The 22,157-nt window shown below is 38.3% G+C and overlaps 1 protein-coding gene across 3 annotated transcripts in view; it reads right to left on the bottom strand.

Annotated features, from left to right (window-relative positions):
- robo1 (roundabout guidance receptor 1) overlaps positions 1–22,157 on the bottom strand; it is a 922,568-nt gene that overhangs the window by 119,615 nt on the left and 780,796 nt on the right. For all 3 annotated transcript variants that reach the window (XM_062974986.1, XM_062974987.1, XM_062974988.1), the window contains 3 exons: positions 8,318–8,438; positions 4,637–4,775; positions 2,997–3,124 (listed from right to left, as the gene is read on the bottom strand). In XM_062974986.1, the coding sequence (XP_062831056.1) occupies positions 2,997–3,124; positions 4,637–4,775; positions 8,318–8,438 (388 nt within the window). The remainder of the gene's footprint in view (positions 1–2,996; positions 3,125–4,636; positions 4,776–8,317; positions 8,439–22,157) is intronic.

Here is a 22,157-nt window from a genome sequence, read left to right as displayed (position 1 = left end):
TAGGTTCTTTGCCCTGAAGGAATTTTGCGGAGTCAATTCGTCAGCAACTGGAGTAGGTTGTGTGTGGACAGCGCTACTCCCGCTTCCAAGCCTTCGTTCCTGTTTCCAAGCCTTCGTTCCCGTTCCCAGCCTTGTTTACCTCCACGGACCTTGCCTTGCTTCCTAGGACTCAGCCTTGTCTTCCAGGACCTTGCCAAGTATTTTACCACGGATTTTGTCCCTGTTCCTCGTTCCTTACTGCCTTGTATCAAGCCTTGTGTTCCAAGAATCAAGTTTACTTCCTAGCCTTGCCTCAAGTTCCTTGGACTAAGAACCTTGTCATCTCCCCTCACTTTGCTTGGCAAAGTGAGTGTTTCGGTTATTGGATTACAACTTTGGACCTTAATATTTTATATTGGACATTGTTTTCCTGGACTATAATTGACCTTTCCTGAAAGGTCTTCTTCTGAACTACATTCTACACTTATTTTTATTGACTTTATATATTTCCTTAATAAAGATATTAGATAGATTCTGGCCTCTGTGTATGGTTATTGGTGCTCTGCAGCCTGGGTCGTGACAATTATATATAATTAATGTTTCCATTCACTCATGATCAGGCAAAGGTACCGGGTTTTGTCCCTGCGAATGATACCTCTATATCACCTGTGCCCCTTTCTGTTATTAGCCATGTGAATTTTAATTTAATTATATTGAGAACTTCTTGAAAAATAGTGACTCAGATAAATGAAGTTGATTCTGCTCTCATTTGCTCAAGCTGTGGTTATGGCATGCCTTCAAGTCCTACTTTTCTTATGATATTAAAATTTCTCTTTCCCAAATACTTTCCTTCTTAGTTTTTTTTTTCCTGCATTAAACAATCTATCTTCTAATTTGCAATACTCCCCTTAACTATGGCTTTATTTTTTGTCTCTCTAAAGCAGTGGTTCCCAACATTTGGTCCTTTAGGTGCTTTGGACTTCAGCTCTCACAATTGCAAACATCTTGGCTGGGATGTCTGGCAGTTGAAGTCCAAAACACCTGGAGGACCAAAGGTTGGGAACCACTGCTCTAAATTTGTGTATATGCCTTTTTAAGTATTTGAGGAGTGAATAACTCATATGAATTCATATTTCTTCACAATTGTAGTCTGAAAAGTTACATATATGAATTCAGTTCCATCAAGTGTGTATCCTTATTTGATTTAATCATTAGCACCATGTTACTATTATTTTTGTTTGTCTGCTACTTTCCTTTTTGTTGTAAATACTTAATGTGAGGCAGGAAGATTAATCCAATAGACTTTCCCTTTTCAATATCTGTTTTTGGATATATATATATTTTTCAGCAATAGTTTGCCATTGTTCTTTTCTTAGGCTGGGAGTGTGTGATTTGACCAAGGTTGAATGGGGATTTAAATTCAAACTGTGTTCCCCAGAGTCCTAGTCTAATGTGCAAACCACTACACCATGTGAGCACAGTCTGGATTAAAACTGGATTTATCCTTCTCTTGTTTTTCCCCCATGTCAATAGTTCAATATAACTAACTTGTCTTTTCCCATTATAAATCATAAAAAAGGATTTCTTTAAAACCGCAATCTATTTTCATTCCCTGCCCCCGTTATCCTCCAATGTCTATCTGTCCCTTTCTCTCACTAATAGTATCTTGGCTGTTGTTATTTTTCTCGTTATGATTTCAGTTTATCAACTTTCCATATATTGTTTCCAGAACAGTAACCTAATCTCCCTTTCTTGTTATCTACTTGTACTATAGTTTTCCATGTATCTTTTTGGCAGGCAATTACATAGATTCAAGCAGAACGCTATGAACTTACTTTTCAAAATACAGCTCCCATAACCTTTAGCTGCATGTTCATCAGCCATGTTAGCTAGGAGATTCTGGAAGTTGTAGTCCAAAAAAGTAATTTTTGTAAGTCTCATAATTTTAAAAAGGGAGCACAGGTGGGGTTACTAAGTTATTCAGGAAAATTTAATAGCTGACACAACCATGAGGTTTTCAACCATACTTTTACATAGTAAACCTACTGTTCTTACACTGAACTGTATAGTATATGCATAAAGGCTTAGAAAGTATCAAAACTGTACAGAAACCAGGCATTTTGTTGTAGACTTTAGCAATTATTTCTCTGTAAGCTCTGTTAATTTTCTTGACAATCAAAAATAGGAATAAGCCTAAGAGGAGGTGTGTCAAAATAATTTTTAACATCTATAGTAAAGTCCGGATGCATGAGTGTTTCAAGACTAAATCATAAGTAAGACAAACAAAACAGAAGAATCACAGCAATTAAACAGAGGGGGAAAATGATACGACATCATTGTCTGTCTCCTGGCCAGGAAAGGAAGCAAGGGATTATCTCAAGAGTGAACATCTGGAACATATATATAAAGCCAGTGACAGATTTTCACACATATTCATTCACTGAGATCCACTAGAATATTACAGTACAATAGAAACAGTAGTCCAGTGCCCTGTTTTGCCATATGTGTATTGGAAATAACTATAGAAAGGATATTGAGCTGCTTTGTTTGCCTTACACAACAATTCATCGTTAAGCAGAGGAAACGTCCAATACATGTTCATGTTTGATTAGATGCAAGAAATAAAATTATGACACCAAGATCTGAAAATCACAAAAACATATATACATTGGGCAATGAAACTATTACAACTGGATCATTCAATGGGAATGTGATGGAATAAAGAAAATGCACCTTTTTGTTAACTTATTACTGACAGCGTACTTCTGAGAGCAGTGATGTACAAAATGCCTTCATTTCCTATTTCCATGACGAAACATAACTCTTTTGATACGCTAAAAGAAAACTGCATACTTCAACAATTCAGTAGAAACCACAGTCAAACCAGAGTAACCTTCCAGGTTTTGGGATAATGTAAGTTGCTGCACTGATTATTTATAAGGACAATAGAATTAGTGTTAAAAACTAATTTTCTTTTGTTTTTAAAAATATAAATAGTACATCAACCCAGTTCTTACCTTGAACTGTTAATGTGGCTGATGCTTCTGCTTTTCCAACCATATTTTCTGCAACACAAGTATAAGAACCCATGTCTCCTGCTGTAACCTTCCGGATTTTCAAAGTGTGGTCATCACGGATTTCATATCTAAACCAAAATGAAAAAAAAATATTGTCTCTTAATTATTGTCTCTTAAAAGTGGAGAAGCTAAAGCATGGACCATTTGGCTTGAAAATTAATTTGATAATAGGGGTAGCTAGAGACAGGGAAATGTATTTGCTACCATAAACACTAGTAAGTTTCTTTCCTTCAACCTACAATTTTATGTCTTATTGACATATATTGTCTTATTGACATATATTGCACATATATTGTTCCACAGGAATGGTGGGGATCCAGAATGTATCAGAATTGCTAGGTTTGTGGTGTTGGTGTTAACTTCTATCAAATTGACTACAATTTATAGTAACCCTATAAATGAGGGATCTCTAAGGGTGCTGTAACATCAGGCATGGGAAAACATTGGCCCTCCAGGTGTTTTGGACTTCAACTTTTACAATTCCCACCTCCCACAATTCCTTACCTGCTATTAGGCATTGTGGGAGTTGAAGTCCAAAACATCTTGAGGGCCAAAGTTTGCCCCTGTGGAACTAATACAGTTTGATACTGCCTTACCTGCTATAACCCAATGCTATGGAATCATAGGAGTTGTAGTTTGGTGAGGCATCAGCACTCTTTGGCAGGGAAAGTTTCGTAAAACTACAATTCATGTGATTTTGTAGCTTTGAGCCGTGGTAGTTAAAGTGGAGTCATATTGCATTAATTCTACAGTGTAAATGCACTCTAAATCACTTATAATCAACAGCCTTGTTAAGATCTTCCAAACTTTGAGTCCTGGCTTCCTTGAATGAATGGGTCCGCCTGTAATGAGTTCTTCTTTCCTACTGCCTTCCACTTTACTAAGCACTATTGCCCTTTCTAATGACTCATATGTAGAAAGTCTGATAACCTCAGTTTAGTCATTTTGGCTTCTATGGGTTATTCAGGCTTGATTTTCTCTTGAGCTCATTTGTTTATTCTGGACTGAAAGGCCGGAGAAAGCCAAAGAGTGTGGCCTCATTTTACTATTTAAAGAAGTTTAGTCTACTTAGAAATGCCTTTTCCATGTATTTAGTGTTTTAGGGTTTTTTATCTGTTTTGAATTACTTTGAGAGTGATTCACCTGGAATATTATTTGAAATAAGACATAATACTTCTCGTGCCTATCATTTTAAATTATTCTCTAAAAAGTATATGCTCTAGAGACATTTTTTTTCTACCATACCCCTGCCTCTCTATCACCAACAATCCTGTGAGCATGTAATATGAGAAAATGGTTTGTGCATGACAGAGGAGTGAATGAGTGATTGACCAAAAAACCCCCCTATACAATTGTGAGTGTTGCCATATGTAAATGGCAACTTAAAGGCACACGCGCGCACACACGCACACACACACACACAGTGTAATCTATCCAGTTAATAAAATTTGTTAGTTTTGCTGCAGTGAATGAATACTGCTACCCCTCTCAAAAATCAAGGACACAATATGGTATATCAAAGATCAGTCCTTCATTACAATATTTTTTTAGGAAAATCAAATGCCTGAAGTTTACTGTACCTTGCTTTAGGTAGCTCTCCATCATCCTTTCGCCACCTTACTGTTGGCACAGGATCACCACGTGCCTCACAGTTAAATTCTGCACTGTCATCTGCTGTTACCGCCAAGTTACTGGGTCTTTTCACAAATGATGGCCTTTCTAAAATAAACCAAGGGGGAAGAGAAGTTAGAATGAAAGACATTAGAAAAATGTGATGCACATACTTTTTAACTATGTGTCTACTGTATTTTAATCTTAGTTCTGTGCATTTAAATATGTGTATTTCATAGAAAATACATTTTAATATGTATTTTACTAAATGTTTTATGATTATGTGTTTTTAATGATGTTGTGTCCTACCTCATGCCATGAGGAGAGACAGGTAAGAGAAATAGTAATAATGCAATTATTTTAACTGAAATATCGAAATATATTTTGTCAAATAAAAACCATATCAATTTAATTAAACTGAAAAGCAACATTTCCTTTTAATGTATAAAAACTACACTAAAAAACCCTTGTGGCCAAACATCATACCACTCAATCTAAAAATGAATCAATATTATTTGGTCAAGTCATTCAAATGCCCACGAAACACTGGGTATGAATACTATGGTAGATACTAGTTTTGTGCATTTGTATAGGATTGCTATCCATTTCCATTTTTTCATTTGTATGACCCCGTTTTTGTTTTTAAGTGCCACTTCCAAAAATGGGCGCCTTTCCGAATGAGCTTTTTTGTCCCACATCTGAAAAAAATTGAATATTTTTATCCCATTGGTGCCAACGGACGAGCTTTCCACACTCCCCTTCCCCTCAGTTTTAGGGCTGCTGCTGTTTCCCCCTTCAACTGGGAAACCTACCTTGCGCCACTGCTGTTGACATCTCTTCATCAGAGCTAGTGGCAGACCCATGGTGGGATCCTTAGTGCAGGGCTGAAACGCACCATGTTCCTTACTCGGCACTCAGAACACTCCTTATTTGGGGCTCGGCTGCCGGCTTTACACGCCAAATGCACACTCTCTTTCCATTCTTGGCTGCAAACCCTGGCAGGCTTTGGGCCTACACACCACACGCAAACTCTCTTTCCCTTAGCACAATCCCTCTTCTCTCCTCTATAACTATGATGCTGAAAAGCATACTTAGCACCAGTACCCGCTCCTGCCTGCTTTCATTTCAAGTTTATTTTCATACCGAGAGGGGACTTCCCATTCCGTGCATCCGAAAAGGGACGAAAGAAACTGATGAAATGGGAGAAACTAATTTTGCACACATGTCACGACCCAGGCTGCAGAGCACCAATAACCATACACAGAGGCCAGAATCTATCTAATATCTTTATTAAGGGAATATATAAAGTTAATAAAAGCAAGTGTAGGAAATAGTTCAGAAGTAGACCTTTCAGGGAAGGTCAAATTTAGCCCAAAGAAACAATGTCCAATATGAAATATTAAGGTCCAAAGTTGTAATCCAATAACCGAAACACTCACTTTGCCAAGCAAAGTGAGGGGAGATGACAAGGTCCTTTAGTCCATGAAACTTGAGCAAGGCTAGGAAGTAACTTGATTCTTGGAACACAAGGCTTGAAACAAGGCAACAAGAAACGAGGAGCAAGAACAAGATCCGTGGTAATTACTTGGCAAGGTCCGGGAAGCAAGGCAAGATCCGGGGAGTAAACAAGGCTGGGAGCGGAGGCTTGGAAACAGGAACGAGGCTTGGAAACAGGAACGAGGCTTGGAAGCGGGAGTAGCGCTGTCCACACACACTACTCCAGTAGCTGACGAATTGACTCCGCAAGATTCCCAAAGGGCAAGGAACCTAAATAGGGTCTCGTTTTCCCACCAAAGAACATTTCTCTGGGGAATCAGAACCGAAAGTCAATCTCTGTGCCCAGATGTATGACTCCCTAAAATTTCTCATGGAAGCAGGCTTAATCATCTGAATGCTTTGCTGCGATTCTCAGGCTTCTGCGATTAGCCTGCTGAACTCCTTTTTGTTGTTGATAATAATTACGGCGAGAAAATGGGGGAGATTTTGACTCAGGGCTTGTTTGGCAGATTTCTGGAAGACAAACCTCCTGCAGGTGCAAGGGTTCCAATTCTGGCTGGGAAAGTTCCCTTTCTGGCTGAAATGGTGGAAAACCCAAGTTTTCCTCTTCATCCGTCACAACAGCACTAGGAACGGGACTACATGGCCCATGAGTCATCACAACACATGACTAGTAGATATGTCTATTTGTAAAACCCTGATAAATTTGTGATCCTTCACTGCCTTTCCTCTCCCCCCTCTCTGGACAAAATGCAGCAAGAGGGAAAGTGGCCCCCACCCCTACTAAAGCATCCACATAATAAAAACCAAATTCCAGTGGTGGTTAAGTAGAGATATGGGACACAGAGATGCTATTATCAATACATCATCATTTTTCAGCTTATTTTATACATTTGTTTATACAGTGTTCCCTCACTTATTGTGGGGGTTACGTTCCAGGACCACCCATGAAAAGTGAAAATCCACAAAGTAGGGGTGCTATATTTGTGTTGCTTGAAAATAGCGTCTCTATCCCCTCCTCGCCTCTCAAGCACATACATGCACACTCCCGCTGCTGCCGCTGTCTTGTGAGGCAAAAACAAAGCTGCTTCAGGCTCCTTTTCTCTCCCTTCCTTAGGCTTCTCCTTAGGAAGGAAGTAGAAAGAGGGATTTATAAGGGATTTATAATATTATTTTATGATTTATACTATTACGAGTATTTTAGTATTGATTAAAAAAACATGAAACAGCGAGTCCGCGAAAAGCAAACCCCAAAGTAGTGAGGGAACACTGTATAGTTTAAAATTTTAAATAAAATAAAATATGTTCTACCCGTTTATGCCACTGATATGTTTTTATGATGTTTAGTGGATTATTGTACTGAATCACAGAATGTTTAATTATTTTCATGCCCCTTACATATCTTAGGCTGTGAATGTTCTGTTTTGTTTGTTTTCCTTATGATTTAATCTTTATGCATATACTAAAGAGTTCAATGTAAGAACAGTAGGTCTACTTTGTAAAGGAAGGTTGAAACCTCATGGGTTGTGTCAGCTATTAAATTATCCTGAATAACTTAGGCCTCATAGAGAGATAATTGCTAGATCTGTAAGACATTTCAGCTGAATTTCTATTTCACTTTTAAATACTCCCAAGCTTCATTTAAATATCTGACTGTTGTCTTTTCCTTTTTTAGGGTCTAACAAAATTTTACTTTCCAATTCATTTTATTCCTATACCCTCCTATTTAAGAGGAGTAATAGTATCGAGCATCTTTAACACATTCCATTTACTTATATGTTGAATTAGAAAGCAATGTGACCATTGTTTCCAATTAGATAAGCATCATTGTTGTCTCTCACCAGATCTTTGGATACACTTGTGATTAAATCCTATAATTGTGTTACCAATCGTTTCATCACAGCTGTTCCCATTCTTGGGTTTCCACATGTTTACGGCTCTAATCATACTGTCTATGATGATTGAGGATGATGGAGATTGTAGTTCAGCACATATTCAGGGACGAGAACCAGGTGCTACAACAGTTATTTGGGTATTTTGCCCCTCTATCATAACTAAAATACATATTCATCTAATTTTAAGGCAATTTTTAATGTAAGAAAACTCTAATTTATAAAATGCTGTTATTGATGAAAAAATGAACTTTCTTTTACCTAAAACAGTGAGCTCTGCCACCTCACTCTCTCTTTCTCCCACCATGTTTGTTCCAACACAGACATATTTGCCAGCATCATTTTTCCTCGTATAAGTGATCATCAGCTTTCCTCCTCTGATCTAGAAAAAGAAATGCATCAAGTGAGGTCAAAATAATAATTCATTCACATAACTACAGTTATAAATGTAAATACATTCGGGAGGTTCCCTTTCCCCCACATCAACAAACGTATTAGATAGTCGCCACAAATTTGCATTGTCAAATTGGCCATGCTTAAAACCACATGCCCATTCTACACCTTTGTACTACATTATAAATTTCACTGATATTCTTGAACCATGTCTAAGTTAAGATCAAACATTCTTATTTTTATTAGAAATGCTGTCAATTAATCAGGGTGTTTATAACTTGTTGGTAAATTAAAACACTTTATTTCATCAGAAATATATTCTTGACTATACTGAAGTTTTGCAAACAAATTGAAGCCTTGCATTAGGAAAAATATTCTCTTTTGAAGAGAAGCTTCAAATAATTTTCTTACAATACATGGATTTTATATATTATTTATAGCTTATTAAAGAAAATCCAATTCCACCAATATAAAGAATGCCCTTGCTTACAAAACTGCATATTTTACAAAACAGCTTGTATGATGTAACAACTGAAGGTTCTTACTTTAACTGAAAATGGTCATATTCACATTGTGAGTTACTAGAACATGTACCTCTTTCACACAAACTAAACCTTAGTTCTCTCCACCAGTGAAAATGGTTAGCTCCTATAGTTCTATAATCAATAGGTTTCCATCTTAGATCTCCAAAATCACAGAGATGAAAATATTTGACTTTAGAAAATATACCAAGTGTGCTGTATTTTTGCATATTGAGATGTTAAGTTTTTTTATTTGTACCATATCAAGCTACAATTAAAGACCAAGGATGTATATACTTTCAGCATAACATTAACAAACCGGTAATGCCAATGTAAACTAATATGAATCTCTCAAGTGCAAGTGATAATTAACATCATGGCTTTGTTCAATGGTCTACTAATTCTCCACTACAGTCACTATTGTTCTATCACTTGCATAACTTTTTTATTGTGTCAGAAGCAAATGAAGAATATACTGCAAATTGCTTCTTGTGTGAGAGAATCGGCCATCTACAGAGAGATTGCTCAGGGGACGCCAGGATGTTACCATCCTGTGGGAGGCTTCTCATGTCCCTGCATGGAAGCTGGGGCTGAAAGATGGGAGCTCACACCATCTCATGGATTCAAACTGCTGACCTTCAGATCTTCAGGTCAGCACTTCAGCCGGCACAAGGGTTTAACCCATTGTGCCACCGAGGCTGACTTGCATAGCTAACTTTATCCTAGAGTAGTGCACTTGTGTGTGTGTGTGTGTGTGTGTGTGTGTGTGTGAGAGAGAGAGAGAGAGAGAGAGAGTTAGTCAATGTATGTGAAGAAATATTCATAAAGGTGATCTATTGGTGCACTAAGGTGTGTGTTAAAGCACTGAGCTGCGGAACTTGCAGACCGAAAGTTACCAGGTTCAAATCCCGGGAGCGGAGTGAGCACCCGCTGTTAACTCCAGCTCCTGCCAACCTAGCAGTTTGAAAACATGCCAATGTGAGTAGATCAATAGGTACCGCTCTGGCGGGAAGGTAACGGTGCTCTATGCAGTCATGCTGACCACATGACCTTGAAGGTGTCTACGGACAACACCGGCTCTTCGGCTTAGAAATGGAGATGAGCACCAACCCCCAGAGTCAGACATGACTGGACTTAACATCAGGGGAAACCTTTACCTTTACCTATTGGTGCACTACTCTTGCATAACTAATTTTATCCTTAAGTAGTGCACCAATAGATGACATTTATGAATATTTCCTCACATACATTAACTAACTCACACTCACTCAAAAAAAAAAGAGTATGTTATAATGAAGACTACACAAGAATTCTTTTCTCACTTCAGACATTTTGCTACTACGAGGGTTATCCAGAAAGTAGATTACATTTTGGAATTAAAAATGAACAAAGTATAGGAGAAAACATTTACCATATGCAGTTGAAAGCCACACCCAAATACCACTTCTCAACGTAGACACCATTCAAATCTAGGCACTTATCATAGTGATGAATGAGCTTGGCAACTCCTTCCCCACAAAACTCTGCTGCTTGCGTCCTCAACCAGCCGATCACCCCTTTCTGCAGCTGCGTATCGTCGCCAAAACGTTGCGTTGAGGACGGCTCGGGCCCTACTTATCTCTGTGATCGCATCTCCCCCTATGAATTGGTGCGGATCTTGAGTTTGACCAGGGAGGCCTTCCTATCGCTCTCACCACCGTCTCAAGTGCGGTTGGTGGGGACGAGGGAACGAGCCTTCTCGGCAGTAGCCCCCAGCTCTGGAATGCACTGCCAAAGGAGATCAGGCAATCCCCTACTTTGTCCACCTTTCGTAAGGAATTGAAGACCTGGTAGTTTCAGCAGTTTTTGAGTAACTTACTCTGGTATACCACCAATCTCTGGACCTGAATATACTGTATAAGACTCATCTATCCCAAAATGGTTTATGTTAATATACTTGGCTATGGTCCCCGTCCCCTTGATCAAGATTGCTGTAAGTGTTATTTATAGCTTATTTAATTGTATAGTTTTATCTGTTTTAGTAATATGTTTATTATACTGTTATGTAATGCACTTGTTGTTCTTATGATTGGAAACCGCCCTGAGTCCCTTCTGGGAGATAGGACCGTATATAAATAAATTATTTTATTATGTCACAGCAAACAAGATAGATATGCTGGATTTTGTATCACAAAATCACAAGTCGAACACTTCCCAAGTGTTTAGGACTGTGTGATGTATTTTCGGATGATGCGCGCACATCCCAGCAGGGTGGCCTTTGCAGTCGACAGATCGTAATGTTGTCAATGCCTATTGTTTCCAAATGCTGGCTGAGATCTTTTGGCACGGCACCCAGTGTGCCCATCACCACCGGGACGACCTGCACTGGTTTCTGCCAGAGTCTTTGAAGTTCAATCTTGAGGTCCTGATAGCAGCTGAGTTTTTCCTGTTGTTTTTCATCAATGTGACTGTCACCTGGGATGTCAACATCAATGATCCAAACCTTTTTCTTTTCCACAGCTGTGATGTCTGGTGTGTTGTGTTCCAGAACTTTGTCACTCTGGATTCGGAAGTCCAACAGTATCTTTGTGTGTTCATTTTCCAATACCTTTGCAGGTTTGTGATCCCACCAGTTCTTTACTGCTGGGAGGTGGTACTTGAGGCATAAGATCCAATGAATCATTTGGGCCACGTATTTGTGCCTCTGTTTGTAGTCAGTCTGTATGATTTTCTTACAGCAGCTGAGGATATGATCAGTGGTTTCGTCTGCATTTTGGGTCACTGGCTGATTTGTTAAATCTTGGCCTTAATTGCATTTGTTCTGATGGCTTGTTCCTGGGCTGTACGATTTCCTTACAGCAAGGTGCCACCTTGACGTGGTGGTGGTGGTGGGGCTTAACTGCTCCAATGATGACTGAGGGCTGTGTTGGCGGTAGTGTCACTACCGGCAGGTCCAACCAAGCCAGAGAGGTCTCAGCTGAGGAGCAGAACTAAGAGCACCTAACCCATTAGCATTATGGACAATCAAACCAAAACAAAGTCTATACTGGCTCGGTTGTCGCCCAGGATAAAAAGGACTGCGGTGGATGCTGCTGATTCTGGACATCCATCAACAAGTGGGCTATGGAATCATCAAAATACAAATGAATAGTCACAGAAGTGGCAGAAATATACAATGCCAGAAAACCGCACAGTTATGAAATGCTATTACAACTCTACATTATTATTATTATTATGACACAGCAAACAAGATAGATATGCTGGATTTCATATCACAAAATCACAAGTCGAACACTTCCCAAGTGTCTAGGACTGTGTGATGTATTTTCGGATGATGCGCGCAGATCCCAGCAGGGTAGCCTTTTGCAGCTGGCAGATCGTAATTTTGTCAATGTCTATTGTTTCCAAATGCCGGCTGAGATCTTTTGGCACGGCACCCAATGTGCCCATCACCACCGGGACCACCTGCACTGGTTTCTGCCAGAGTCTTTGAAGTTCAATCTTGAGGTCCTGATAGCGGCTGAGTTTTTCCTGTTGTTTTTCGTCAATGCGACTGTCACCTGGGATGGTGACATCAATGATCAATATTATTATTATTATTATTATTATTATTATTATTATTATTTAAAGTAACATCAGCATTGTGAAGATGACAAAGGAGGTTTGGTGAAACAGAGTTCCAATGCTAGATTACCACACTGCATTTGATGTAAACAATACAATGTGTGAACTGGTAAATAATAGGATTCTGTTCTAGTAGTACTTATTGTAACTATGTGGATTTTTTTGCAAGGGAAAGGTAAACAGCAGCTGCCTCCAGGGTTTCTTGCTGAGCATGCATGAACAGCAAAACAAAGAGAAAAATAGAAACATCTACCATTAGCATGTTTAAAAAGGTTAGAGCTACATGTTTGGCCACCAAAAATTGCATCACAAGAAAAATGGAGGCCAGTGAAAGAAAAAAGTGTCCCTGGATGCATTTGGGAAGAAGCTTTCAGATAGTCTGTAAAGGTATCAAATGCCTTTGTTTTCTTCTGCAAGGCTTCCCTGGTCTAATTTTTTGATTTCATATGTGTGTTCTGTTAATCTTGAATAAATAAGTCAATTAAAAGGTGTCAAAAGTCAGACGCCAATTTGAGAGCAAAACAGAGTTTATTCAAGAGATAGCCCAAAAAATAGACACAAACACAAAAGATGGCTTTAAACACTTAACTTTCAGTGTTTTAAAGCAGTCCAAACAAAAATATATCAAAAAGTATGCTTTAGCAAACAAACCGGATTATCCAAGCAAACAATCCAGATTAAACAAAAGGTGCTTCAATTCAGCTCTAAACAAACTAAGTTGGCTTGGAAAAGCAGCCAAAACAAAACAAAGACTTGGAAACTCCCAAAAAAAAAAAAAACTCCCAAGAGTCACAAGCTAGCAGTTTTAACACAAAGCTCTAAACAGAAACCAAAACCGGGAAAAGGAGCTTGTAAACAAACTTGGAGCCGGTGCAAAAGGGAAGGTACGGCTCCAAGCCCTTTCTGCGGCAAGCAACAGGCTTTGGGGATTTAAAGGGGCAGTGCAAGAAGATGTCGTCAAACCGGTCCGGAGTCAAAATAGCAGGAACAGCAGCAAACTGCTTCGAGAGTGCAGGTAATGCCAGAAGCTCAAGGAACAAAGCGAAGAGACGTTGTCAGGTTGATTCAGGGTCAGGACAGGAGACAGCAGCAGGGTCAGGAGGCAAGCCAGAAGTCAAGAGCCATGGGTAGACCAATCAGAGAGCGAAGACAGAAACAGGGTCGAATTCCAGTCCAAGGCCCAGAGGTTGTAGTCATCAATTCAAGGTCCACAAAATGGCACAAAGAGCCAAGGCAACGGAGGCAACAGCAGCTAAAAATTGTAATAACAGTGCAGTCCAGGAAAACCCACACAGTTCCAGCCCTCCGTTGCAGAGCAACCCAGATAAACTTACATCTGAAGCAAAGTCCCAGTCCAGTCTTCTTTAACACGTACAGGAATCCCCATGGCGCCCAGCAACACCTTGCCACATGCAAAGTGAAGTGACCAAACATTCCCAATTTATCCCAATTCTCCCTGGGTGTCCAAACGCCAACACCCAAAGAGCAGGTGTCCCAAATTCTTAATCTGAATCAGAACTCCACACAGCTAAAGCTCGTGGATCGGGCGTGCCTAATTCTTCATCAGAATTCCAATCATCCTGCCCACGCCCAACACCATGCACACCTGAGGATCCATCCTCCCTCCTCCAAATAGACCAAGTGGGATCTGCTTCTGAAGATACCCAAGGTTCAGCAGTATCCATGGGCCCTAATTCCCCAGGCATCTCCGGTGCCCGTGCCCAGTCAGTGCCCACTTCCTCAGCCACCACCTGTTCCCCAGCATCCACAGACTCTCCATCTGAATCTTCCATAGAAGACTCCCCATTGAGTTCCCTAATTCTCTTCCTGTACACATCCTCCAATGAGCCCTCCTCGCGAGGGTTTTTCCTTCCTCTACTGATCCCACCACTATCATCCACAGTCCCCGAAGGTGCAGTCACAACACAAGGTATAGAATTTTTTTTCTCTTTTGTGATATAAGAACTTGCCTCCTATTCTTTCATGTTATTTCTGCCTTTGATAACAACATTTCAGTTAAAGAATGCCCAGGAATACATCTGCTTGGTTACTTTTATAACCCACTTGTATAACTCTGAATGCACCAAAACAGTACTTGTATAACCCTGTATACAGCAAAGTTATTGAATTTTAGTTATACCTCTATAATGCTGAATACACCAAATCTAATCCGAGCCTCTGTCCAATTCTATTTAAATATTTATAGGTTATCTTGGTTTTAAATGTTCACACGGTTTTAATTGTGTTTGCTATTTCAAATATTTATGTTTTAATGGGTGGTTTTAACTTTGTATTGTATGTTTATACGAGGGTTGAATGAAAAGTAATGCCTCCACCTTCATAACTCCTCAGCAGATGGCAGTACTGGTATGCTGCAGGTATTGGCTTGTTCAGTACTCTCTCCTCTATAGTTCCATTTGGTGGGAAGCCTTAGCATTGAACAGCTGTGTTAAAGTGCGAAGTATGGAACCCTGCGCAGACAGTCAATCAATACGACTTAAGTAATGTGCAATTATTGAATTCTTGATAGCAGAAGGTGTCACCCCAAAGGAAATTCATCAGAGAATGCAAGTTGTTTATGGTGATTGTGTTGATGTGAGTACTGTGTGTTGTTGGGCAAGTAAGTTTAAAGATGTTGAGGTGGGAACATCTGACTTGTGTGACAAAAAAAGAGTTGGACGTCCTGTGACAGCAACCACTGAGTTTCACAAGCAAAAGTTTGACAGATTGATTCAGGATGATTGTTGTATCAGTCAGAGAGAAATTACAAGTATAATCAGCATTTCACAATAACGTGTGGGTCACATTATTGCTTTGCTTGGGTATTGGAAGATCTGTGCACGATGGGTACCCAGGATGCTGATGTCTGAAAGCGCACAGACTTGAAATTTGCCAGTAACTCCTCTTGCATTACGAGAATGAAGGTGATGCCTTTTCCCATTCAAATGTGACAGGAGATGAAACATGGGTACACCATTACGACGAAGCGTCAGTCTATGGAATATTGACACAAAGACTCACCACAGAAAAAAGAAATTCAAGACACAGCCCACAGCTGGAAAAATCATGGCAACAGTGTTCTGGGATGCAGATGGTGTTATCCATGTTGATTTCCTTGAACGTGGAACAACAATAAATTCAAAGTGTTACATCACAACGCTGCAAACTTTGAAACAACGGCTAACAAGGGTCCGATAGGAAAAGGGAAATGTTTTCCTGCAACATGACAATGCCAGAACAGACACTTCACATGCCACCACAGCAGAACTTCAGAGACTGGATCTCACCACCGTACAGCATTCTCCATACAGTCCAGATGTAGCACCATCTGACTTGGTGTCTATTTGTTCCCGATAATGAAAGAAGATCTGCGGGGACATCAGTATGCTTCTGATGAAGATGTTGAGAGAACTGTGAGCCGCTGGTTGTGGAAACAGAGTGTCGACTTCTTCCGTGAAGGCTTCAGAAAACTTGTTAATCATTGGCAGAAATGTATCCAGTTTTCTGGTGATTATGTGGAAAAGTGAATAATGGTAGTTAAAGAGCATTATTTCTGCATTTGATTTATTAAAATATTTCCATTCAAACCCAAGTAACCAAGGTGGAGGCATTACTTTTCATTCAACCCTCGTATTCTGTTGTAACCACTTTGGGTCTGTGCTCAGAAAAAAGCATGATATAAACTTCTCAAATAAATACATAAACAAACAGTTTGGCTCTGGTTCATGCCTGGATGGGGGACACCAAATAATATTGGGATCTCTAGACAGGAGTCGAAAATAATTCTGCCTGAAGTCCTTGAGAGACATTGTCAGTCCAAGAGCTCTTCTGCACGGATCATGGAATGCAGTTATAAGGCCATGGTCACCACAAAATGCACACCGTCAATGTGCACTGCAACACACATCAAGGGTGATACTGTGTCCCAGGAAAGGCTGAGTTCACCAAAAATGCATTGCAGGTGATCTCTGTGTATCCCAGATCAGAGTGAAATTGTTTTTGCAAAGTGCTAAAGCGCAGTAAAGAATCCAGAACTGAGGCTGCCAAAAACACCCCAAGTACATGGCTGGTCAGCAGGGGACTAATCCATCTTAGGAGGGGTAAATGATTACTCTGCTAATTTTCACTTTCACCCCCCCCCCCTCCAGTGCTCAGTGCATTGATACACATTTCTTCAGGAAATGATATTGGCAGGGAGATCTGCAAAGATATTTGAGGTCAGGTTCCATGTTCAATGTAATCACCTTCCTGGCCTCAAACTGGTTCTGGTCCTGTCAATATAATCACCACACAGTGAAACTGGTTCCTTTTGAACTGCTCCCAAGCTGGATTCTAATGTCAGTGTAAAAGTGCCCTGAATTTACCATAGTGAGCTAGATGAAACAACTGCTTGATTCATTTTAAGACAGTTTCCTATGCTTGTTATAATTTAAGACTCCACTTAGAGACTGAAAGAGGACAATCCTGAAATAGATTTAGCGTAGCACTGGCACGAAGCCAGAGAAAAGCAGCTTGGATCCTCTGTGGCTGATGGAAGAGAACTGGTGAAGTGGCCCAGAAAAATGGTAAATACCTCAATTTGGCTGAGCTTCACATAGGCCGTCATTAAATCAATGATGAAAAACTAGTTATTTTATAAGATAACACTGTAGGGAATTTATTGTTTAAAGCAAGATTCTATAATTGCTAACAAATATTTTACTATACAGTAGAGTCTCACTTATCCAAGCCTCGCTTACCCAACGGTCTGGATTATCCAACGCATTTTTGTAGTCAATGTTTTCAATACATCGTGATATTTTGGTGCTAAATTCGTAAATACAGTTATTATTACATAGCATTACTGTGTATTGAATTACTTTTTCTGTCAAATGATGTTTTGGTGCTTAATTTGTAAAATCATAACCTAATTTGATGTTTAATAGGCTTTTCCTTAATCCCTCCTTATTATCCAACATATTCGCTTATCCAACATTCTGCCAGCCTGGATAAGTGAGACTCTACTGTATTTATATTTTACTACATTGTTATTCTCACATTCCAAGACACTGTTTCACAGAACAATTCTAACTTTCTATTGAAAATACCAGAGTACCCAAAAGTCTAAACATATGTTTGATATGGAACAATTTGTGAAGTAGCATCCTGGACTCAATGCATTCTCCTATTCATGCATAAATAGTTTGTTTCTAAGTTAGCATAGCTGTGCTCAAGGGGTTCAGAATTCTGATCACAAATGATTATAATTTAAATTGAAGTACATGTGATGGAAATAGTAAGATTCATGTAAAGCAGTGTTAAACAAGGTAATATGATTGTTGGCTGGAAGAAGCATGTTCACAGTTCTAAGTGGTTCACTAAAGCTGCCTACAGCTAGAAATCTATCCCAGAAAACTTGACATTTTGAAGATATGGCTCCTATTATCACTGCAAGACATATGCACACAAAGATGACAGTCAGTTATTGAGACAGATGAACATGCACATATATTGTTGAATGTGTTGCGTATAAATGTCAATTTTCCCCTTTGGCACAGATTGTTTGAGCACAGAAAAAAGTACATGCTTTATTATCTAGAAGACTAGCAGTGTGGAAACTTTCAAGCAGATTTGAGGCTTGGAAATGGAATATTAAACATGACCTGTAACACACAACCACACACATGCACACACATTTCATGTTTATACTATCAAATAATGACCACATTAAACACATAAGTAGACTTAGTGGGACCAGTTTAGTGGCATTTTTTCACCAGAAACACAGGAAAGGGGGAAGAGGAAAGGGATTTGATATATTCACAGTTAAGTCCAGCTACCAACTGTTTTGGAGATACTTTTTTGCTAGTATTAAATATTTTTATCCTAATAATTATTTTACAGTATCAATAAAATGTTTTTCTTTGCATTCAAATGGCCATTTCTTCTCTTTCTGCTTGTTTTGTATTCTATCAGCAATGTCATTATAGAAACAGCAGCAATAGTGGTGAAAAAATATTTCTGAATAGGGACATTAAAAAGTAATCATCCCTATAGAAAGAGGATTTAATGAAACTATTTATATATACACATACACATACTGAAATTACTATGTCCACCCCTATTTGAACCAGCACAATGCAAAGAATGTATCTGCACAAGCAATTAGATTTTTTACCCAATTGAAGTACAATTCAGAATAAACAATAATCTCAAATGTACAAAATAAAAATATTTTGTAATTTCCTGCGTCAAAGGACTTTAACAGACTTTTTTCTCATTAAAAGTCATGTACAGTATTGGTATTTGATCTAGATTCCAGAACACATCTATTAGAGTTGAATGAAAGAGATCTAATTTACACAGTTGGCCCTCCACATTTGCAGGTTTAACTTTTGCTGATGTGGCAGATTATTAGGGATTAGATTAATATGTTCCCTCTAGGAATCTCTAGATCCTCCAAGGCAACTCTATGATCAACTTCCAAACGATGTTGACCACAGGGTTGTGCTAGAGAACTCTGAATTTCTTATAAGGAGGATTTCTATTAAATTAAGTTTGCAATAATCGATGAAAATATTGGTCCACTAGTCTCCAAGTTATCCCCATAATGTCCCATACAGCCTTAAGTGTACCATCAACTGCCAATCAGTCATATTTTTCTGTCTTTCATTAACTTTCTGAAAATAACTTCTACATGCCAATAAAACCACTTCAGTTTGGTTACTCAAACCCCAAAACCATTTAAATTGTGACATAAAGCATCTATTTTTCTGGCTAGTCCTGCATGACAGACTTGGGTAAAGCCATCAACATGTATTTCAGTTCTGCTTGCTATCCGTTTTTGGCACAGCGCTAAAGAGAGGTAATTGTAACTATTCAGTCAAAGGAATCAAAGACCAGAAACAAATATTATTTTTGAAGATCTGTGCTTTAAATTATATTTTTCCCTATAACCAGAAGCCATACAGAAACTTAAGAAATGCAAAGCTATGCAGAATGCAAAATAAGCAAAACATGAAATGACTGGACTGAAAGAAAGTAAAAAGGATTACAGCAATATGGACAAGGATGCACTAATTATTTACATCTGTTTGCAAGATCCAAATAAGGGAACCCTTCTCTCCCAGTTTTTAAAGTAAAAAAATGCATCCCCTGGATTGAAAATTTATTCCTTTGATTGAAAAGTCATATAATATGAGGATGCTTAAAAACATATTTATTCTGGCTTTGAATATTGCAAAATATTTCTGATAAAATAGGATAAAACAGAACTCCAATTAGTCTCTTATTTGCATGATCAGTGACATAATATGACTCCTTTTACATAATGTCAATTGTAAAGCTATACACAAGGAACCATAATTGCTGGCATTTAAATTTCATTCCAATGTACAATGTCTATTCAATATGGTATTATAAATGTATTCACCTAATAAAATGGAATTATAACTCACTTTTTGATAATAAAATAATTCAAATATAGTTTTTTTGTAAAGAAATATTTCACATTTCAATATCATTCCATTTTGGCTAATATGAATGGTGAATTTAATTACAGTTTATCCAATATTCCACAGGTCACTGAACTCTGAACAAATTCCCAGACTTGTTAAATTTTATTCACAGAATGAGTTTTTCTTGAGTTTTTGGTCTTTATTTCCATTTCAGGCAATTATACAAAAACTGAGGGCTACAGGGGAAATGTTTGAAGGTTAAGGTGTATCTATGCTGTAGAATTAATACAGTTTGACACAGTTTTAACTGACATGGCTCAATGCTATGGAATCATGGGAGTTATCATTTTGGAAGGCCTTTTAGCATTCTCTTCCAATAGTGCTGGTGCCTCACTAAACTATAACTACCACAATTCTTCAGCATTTAACCATGGCAGTTAAAGTGGTGTCAAACTGTATTAATTCTACAGTATAGATACACCATTCACAGAAGCCTCGACAGATCGACTCCCTCTTGTGAATGAAAAAAAGAACTCTTCCAATAATTAAAGGATGCTTTCTGGATCCAATCCTTCTAGCAGTAAAGTATTCCTAACAAGGCCATTCTTCTCTCATGGCTATTAACAATTTTCATTTATGTTTAGGTAATGATCATGAACTTTTTCCATCTTCCAGATTTTCCATAATGCAAACTTTAGCCACAGTTCTTTGTGCTCTCAGGTGGAAATTAACTTTACTGAATATAATGGGTTTGTCCAGGTAAATATGGATAGTATCCTGCCTTGGAGGACAAATCTTTTTATTCTATAAACCTTATTGCCTTGATTAAAATAGCTATCTTCTTTTAACTATTCAGAAAACACATTCTTGAATGAAAAATTCTCTTTCAATTGCTGAAATGGTTTTGGAATATTATTTGCTGAGAATTATGAGACCATGGTGATATAAAAAGACTCTATCTACCCTACAGTATATTGATTAGTGTTAGCAAAACAGGTGTGTGGTTTTTTTAAGAACAGTAACAGATATAATTTCTTCATAATTCCCTTTGTACTCTAAAGTTCTTAAATGTTAAAGCTGGACAAAGTATTATATCCATGGATTCTCTGCATAGGTGATCAAGCACAGTAATGACGTATTTTCCTGTTGACTGCCTCAAATATCAATATTTTAAAAAACATACACATCTAGTAATCCATAGGGATATTCATATTACAACTGTTTTCCAACTCAGTATCATTTTGAATTGATAACTCACTTGCTCATGCAATGCGATTTTCTGTTTCCAGAGGTTCTGTGATTATGGATACCATGAACATTTTTACATCTGTTTCATGAATACTCAAAACTTGTGGTTATCTCTTGAATTTCATAAGCTTTTCCTAGCTAACAAATACTCAGAGGTAGTTTTGTCAGTTCCTTCCTCTGAAATATAGCCTATTTAGGTTTGTTGGTGGTCTCTCACCCAAGAACTAAAAAAGACTGACCCTGTTTAGCTTCCAAGGTCTGAAAGGATCTGGTGCCTTTAGGGTATTTTGGCAGGCTTAATAACAATTACAATGGGTACATTAAAAAGTAAAAGTAAGGAATGTCTGGTATTTTCATAGAATGGACACAGTATAAAAGTCTTTCACAGTGCACAGAAAGGAAATGACGAGCCTGTGTTTTAAATAAGGAATGATTGTGTGAAGAAACCTGAGATGCTATTTGATTTCAACACACACAAACCAATCAATTTTTTAAAAAGGGGTAAAAGCACACTCAACGACAGTTAGCATGATGTATTGGTTTGAGTACTGAACTAGGATATTTGGAGACCAAACTTCAAATTCTGGCTCACCCATGAAAACTCTGAGAGCGGTCCAGGGTAAATTACACTTTCAGCTTATTCTAGGAATAAATTCCGTTGAGAAAACTCTACAATATTGTCAACTTAAAGAACAAACAAACATACACAATCCTTTAAAAAGTGATTCCTAGGTATTTACATCTGAACAATATGCTATAACATTAGAAATGTAAAATGGAGAAAATCACAGTACTCCTTCAACATTTAGGTATTTGCTTCATAGTTAAATTCAATACATTCAATACAATAAATACATGAAGCAGCTAAGGCTGATGAGAGTTGAAGCAGAGTTACTCACA

This window comes from Anolis carolinensis, chromosome 3 (genome assembly GCF_035594765.1).
Source record: "Anolis carolinensis isolate JA03-04 chromosome 3, rAnoCar3.1.pri, whole genome shotgun sequence".
Classification (NCBI taxonomy): Eukaryota; Metazoa; Chordata; class Lepidosauria; order Squamata; family Dactyloidae; genus Anolis; species Anolis carolinensis.
This window is presented reverse-complemented; position numbering and strand designations above follow the sequence as displayed.